Here is a 6,000-nt window from a genome sequence, read left to right as displayed (position 1 = left end):
GAACCCCTTCTTTAAAAAAGGCTTCTTCAGAAGCAAATGGTTCTGGGTAGAACCTCAGCCCTTTAGAACCCTCATCCCTGAGAGTGTAGTAGTAATGGTTTGAACTCATTACATCATCTTTTAAGAAGTGTACAGCTGGTTAAAATGGAACAAGTTGCATTTCCACTTGTCTGCTGAGTGATGTGTTGTTATGATGTGTATTTAACTCTCACACAATATGTTGTGAACTTACTTGAGTTGGAACGAGGAGCAGTTCAGGAAATGAACCTACATTTTCTTTTATCAAGTTGTGGTTTCCAAAACCTTCAAGCGACACGTTTCCAAGCCAAGTAGGATGACGAACCTGCAAATAGTTGCAAAGAGGATCTGTAACACTGGGTGGAACACCACTGCTTGCTTCTATGGTGCTACATGATGGTGTTAGATTGTTACACGAAGACGTCCTCTGTGTGTCTTTACCAGTGTTCATTCCAACACGGGTCCTTCCAACCTCAAGCCAAATATTGTCTTTATTCTTCTGTTTGTTCAAGTCCTAACATGTTTCCCCTGAAGGTTGTAGGGTTTAATTCCTCTGGAGATATCACACAAGTCTTCCTTGTTCATGTGCGAGAAGCAGCGTTCTCATAGCAACCAAAAAAGGGAGTTTCTTTGAACCATAAAGAGGAAAGTAAACACATTATCCCTGACATACTGTTGGTAGTGTACATACGGATAATAAAGCAGTGAATAGGGCACGATAAAGCAAGGTTCATAAAGCAGCTTGACACGAGAACTTTAACGAACTACAATGCAGTAGATCACAGAACAATTTCACCACAAGGTCGATTCAGTAATCTTTTGCTGCTTTCAATCATATTGCATGTTCTTCTTCAGCAGAGGGAGTAGCGCCATTGTTCGTGTTCTGAACATTTTCAGGACTTCTCGTCCATGTTGGCTTAAAGGTTTTAGTTTGAAAGTTCATTCTTGTGCTTGGGAACAGTAGCAAACAAAACAAAACTCCAAAAGGTCCATTTACCAACCGCTCTGGAGCTTTCGATCGTCTCACATGACCTTCATTAGCTGAAGTCATGTCAAGAATGACTTTTTTATATCTCAAACTTTAACGCCAACATAGACGAGAAGTCCTATATCTTTATAATAATATATGAAATGACAATGTGAGGACTATGTGAAAGGAGTCGCTCAAAGTGATGAACGTGTAGAGAATTCTCACCTGAATCTGCAGCTCCTCTCAGCTTCATAGTGAGGCCAATGTTCAGCTGCCCGGCCCTTAACTTTACCGTTTTGGTTCCCTCTCACCGCTCTCATAGCATGTTTTGAGCCACAACAGGCTGCTGTTCTCAGTGAAACTCTTAAAAGGTCCCTCTATACTGCTCAGCACCAAACAGACAGACACAGTTAGCCTCTAGCTGGTGGACATAGTGGAGCATTTAGCAGCATGTAATATAATACGAAACTCATGTAATATGAAACTAAATGGACCTTTTGGTGAAACTCTTTTGTTCTACAATGCTGTGCCTGAAAATATGAATCTGATACCTGCTAGCGGTTGTTGAAGTCCTCATGTGAGTGAACTGTTGGATGTTGTGTCTATCAATCAAATCAAGGAGCTTGTTGCCCATTATAGACTGAAATGTAGCGTCTGGAACAACTCAGTGGTTCTTCAATCCTTCATACATCTTCCAGTAAAACAAGCCACAACGTTTCTACTAAATGACGTCGACTAACTTAACGGCAAATGTGTCGACATGAAATGTGTTAACATTTCCTCTGGTGTAACTCTTAAGAACATAGATGACTTGACACTACCGCCATAAATAAGAGTTGGTCACAGCATTTATTTCCATTTTCTGGGAAAAACTTCACACAAATACAAACTGGAGACCAAACTGAAAAAGAGAGATCCTTCTATTTTATTTCATTTTCTTTTTTGTTATGCTGCTGTTTCACAGGTTAAGGTACAGTGCCTTATTTCATATTTCCACAGATTTAAATAATGAAATCGGAGAGAACTCTCTTTTTCCGAGGACACATAAAGATTGTATTTTTTTAAACAGGGGCGAGGAAAGGTGGGAGAATAAGAGGAGGCAGGTAGTCAAAGTGGGTGGAAGTTCACAAGGACGGAGGGTTTGCACGGTGTTCACTACCAGACAGACAAACAGGGACAGATAGACGGGGGGGGGGGGGGGGGGCAGTGCGTAGGTAAGGAGTGTGAGAGAGAAAGAAGAGAGGGAGAGACGGTGTGCTTAGTCATGTCCGAATGAAAACAAGCAGCTCTCAGACCCACTCCCAGCTTTAAAAAAAGAAAACATAAAACTTTTATGAACAATTTTGTTTTTAAAAAACACCCACTCGTGTATTAGAAAACAACAACAGCACAAGCAGAAAAATAACACATGGAGGGGAGACAGAGAAGGAGTCAGAGGAGGTGACCTTTTTTTCCACCTTGTTGAGTGCGTGAGTGAGGGCTTAAGTTTTATGGTGAGATTGATTCTTTATTGATAGGGGAGAAGGAGGAGGAGGAGGAGGAGGAGGAGGAGGAGGAGGACGGCAGTAGAAGATTGGCAGTGCGTAGGTAGAAATAGAAAGAGAGAAAAGGAAGGAAAGAAGTAGAAGAAGTCCTAGTTAGCTAATGGCAGGAAATGGCAGTGATTTAGGAGCTGGGTCCGGGCGGCTTTTCTCTGGCAGAAAAAAACAAACCATAAAAAATAAATGAGATGCCACCCACCCGCTCAAATAGCCAGGTAGTCTAGACGGGAGCTGCCATGCTGTTGTGTGATCGCTGGGGAGCCGTTTTTGACTTTATTCTAGTAATTATATTCTTCATTCACAGCGGTGAGTACACATATGAAGAGGGGCTGCAGTAAAACGCATCGGCTCAACAGTGTTACTGGCAGGACTTGTGCTGTAAAGACTTTGGATAGAAAAAAAGGGGACAGAGAGGACAGGGAAGATTTACACACCCTAACCCCCTCCCCCATCCTCGCCTCCTCCTCGATGGTCCTAGCGTCGTCTTGCCGTGTTTTTTTTTGTTTCTTTAGGGGATGAGGATGGAGAGGAGGAAGAGTAAACATCATTTTCTTGTACAGTTTGAGGATGTTGACAGGAGAGGAGGGATGGACGGAGGGAAGGAGGAAAGAGAGGGAGATAGAGAGGACGGGGAGAAGTAAATGGTGCTTTGATAGTTTAATAGTAAGTCTCTCTTTCCACCCAGCCTGTAGTGATGAAGAGGAGAGAAAAAGAGGGAAACAAGAAAGAGAGAAGAGTCATCCATCAAATGGTTTAACTTAGTGATTGACATTAGAGCAAAATATTATTTAAAATTAGTCCTGGATGATAGTCCTGCACAACGTCATAAAAAGTTGTAACCTGATGCAGCGGTACTAAAAATATAAATAATTAATCTGTGAATTATGTTATGTATAACTAATGGGATGTTTCTCCATTACATTTGTCATTAATTCTTCTTTTAATTAGTTCAGTGCAGCTGAAGTAGAGCACGTGTGTGTGAGAGTGTGTAAGTGTGTGTCATCCTACCTCCTGGGTTTCGGCGAAGGATGAGTTTTCGGATCTCATCGTAAACAAAGATGAGGAAACTGTACGGGAACGCACAGAACCACCAACTGGGCCTGAGAGAGAGAGCGGAGGGAATGATGAGCGGTAAAGCGATGCTCTTAAAAATAAAAGTAATGGAGAACACAGTGCTAAATTCAATATTTTGTTTATTACTGAACAATAAAGGTTGTGGTATTTTCTGTCGTGGGCCTATTAAGACCACTGAGATATAATATGCAATATGTGACAAACAAACTTGACTTCAAAGCAAATTGCAGAGCATGGTACTGTGTTGATGTGTTACTCACTTGAGCGGGTACATCCGTAGTGCCACGTCCATGCCAGGGCAGTAGGACAGGAGAGCAGCCAGAGCTGTTTCCTCAAACAGGCCGAAGATCAAAATCTTATTCCTGAAAGACAATACAGAGAAAAGAGATTTAACTACAGCGCAGACGTAGTAGAGACGAGGGACAAACGCAGACAAAGTAAGTAAAGTAACAGATGTGAAGATAGTGAGGGAATGCTAAATAAAAGATTGTGAGGGGAGGAATCCACCGCGAAGGAATCAATATCCCCGGCCACTGAAAAGACTTTGAGGGTCATGTAGCATCTCCGTGCTCTTCTATAAACAGAGGACTACTTCAGTAACTATCTAAATCTACTTTTGTATCAGAAAATGGCTTCACAGTTGATTTCACAGAGGGCAGCTGTCGCCACACGAGTATCTGTGTTTGTGTGCCTGGACAGTAGAACAGAACAGCCTGCAGAACAGAGCAGCAGCAAAGGAAGAGGCCATCATTAACTACATCATAGGTTGTTTACCTGTCTAACATTACGAGTCAGCATTAGGTCATTTTCATTACATTTTTTGACTTACCTCATGCCCTGCTGGAACACAGAGTTACGTCTGGTCTTGCAGATGATGACATCTGCCCACTGTACCACCACAATACTGACGAAGAAGGCTGTGTGGCAAGTGAACTCCACAATCTTACGCTGCTCATAGGTCTGTACAGGGGAAGAGAGAAACACATTGTGTGATTTCTATGATGGATATTTATTTAAATCGTAGACAATCATTTTCATTCATTCACATATTTATGTTTTATTTTTATCATTTAAAGATAACTGTTACTGTAATTCTTATAGAGAAGGAAATATTCTGGGAACTTTGTATGAGTAACGTGATAGAATATCACAACATACAAGAGAGGAATATAAAAAATAGTAAAGAGTTATATTCTATCAGGTCACTCAAACAGAGCTGCTCCATACAAGGGAACATAACTGAAGCAGCAGAATACGTATATTGTGTAAGCTCACTCATACCCATTGCTGCCCATAGCTGTCCTCCTAGGTCGTTGTTAGAGCGATCGTCCCAGTTCAGCCGGATGCCGACAAGATCAGACGGCAGAAAACCATTTTCAGCCATGATGACAAAATAGGCAAAGAACCCGCCAAGAGCTTGGATCATACCTGGAGACACAGAGTTTACTCCCATTGAAATCATTACACCCAGTACGCTAGTATGCAGTTATAACTGCATACTAACATAGTGCATACTAACATACTGTATACTACATACTCAATCTATACGTACTGCATACTGACGTACTCCATATAACGATCTCCATACTAACGTACTGTATACTAACGTACTCCATACTAACGTACTGTATACTAACGTACTGTATACTAACGTACTGTATACTAACGTACTCCATACTAACGTACTGTATACTAACGTACTCCATACTAACGTACTCCATACTAACGTACTGTATACTAACGTACTGTATACTAACGTACTCCATTCTAACGTACTATATACTAACGTACTGTAAACTAACGTACTGTATACTAACATACTCCATACTAACGTACTGTATACTAACGTACTGTATACTAACGTACTCCATTCTAACGTACTATATACTAACGTACTGTATACTAACGTACTGTAAACTAACGTACTGTATACTAACATACTCCATACTAACGTACTGTATACTAACGTACTGTATACTAACGTACTCCATTCTAACGTACTATATACTAACGTACTGTATACTAACGTACTGTATACTAACGTACTCCATCATTCTAACGTACTGTAAACTAACGTACTCCATACTAACGTACTGTATACTAACGTACTGTATACTAACGTACTCCATACTAACGTACTGTATACTAACGTACTGTATACTAACGTACTCCATACTAACGTACTCCATACTAACGTACTGTATACTAACGTACTGTATACTAACGTACTCCATACTAACATACTGTATACTAACGTACTCCATACTAACGTACTGTATACTAACGTACTGTATACTAACGTACTCCATACTAACGTACTGTATACTAACGTACTGTATACTAACGTACTCCATACTAACGTATTGTATACTAACGTACTCCATACTAACGTACTGT

The 6,000-nt window shown here is 40.8% G+C and overlaps 1 protein-coding gene across 1 annotated transcript in view; it reads right to left on the bottom strand.

The window, feature by feature from the left end:
• Positions 1-1,818: 1,818 nt before the first annotated feature.
• Positions 1,819-6,000, bottom strand: part of atp1a3a (ATPase Na+/K+ transporting subunit alpha 3a) — a 28,297-nt gene continuing 24,115 nt past the window's right edge. The window contains 6 exon segments of the mRNA XM_029443781.1: positions 1,819-3,215; positions 3,538-3,629; positions 3,864-3,965; positions 4,433-4,563; positions 4,885-4,908; positions 4,910-5,031. Coding sequence (XP_029299641.1) covers positions 3,187-3,215; positions 3,538-3,629; positions 3,864-3,965; positions 4,433-4,563; positions 4,885-4,908; positions 4,910-5,031 — 500 coding nt within the window. The 3' untranslated portion in view covers positions 1,819-3,186.

The sequence above is a fragment of the Cottoperca gobio genome, chromosome 11 (assembly GCF_900634415.1).
Source record: "Cottoperca gobio chromosome 11, fCotGob3.1, whole genome shotgun sequence".
In the NCBI taxonomy this organism is placed as follows: Eukaryota; Metazoa; Chordata; class Actinopteri; order Perciformes; family Bovichtidae; genus Cottoperca; species Cottoperca gobio.
This window is presented reverse-complemented; position numbering and strand designations above follow the sequence as displayed.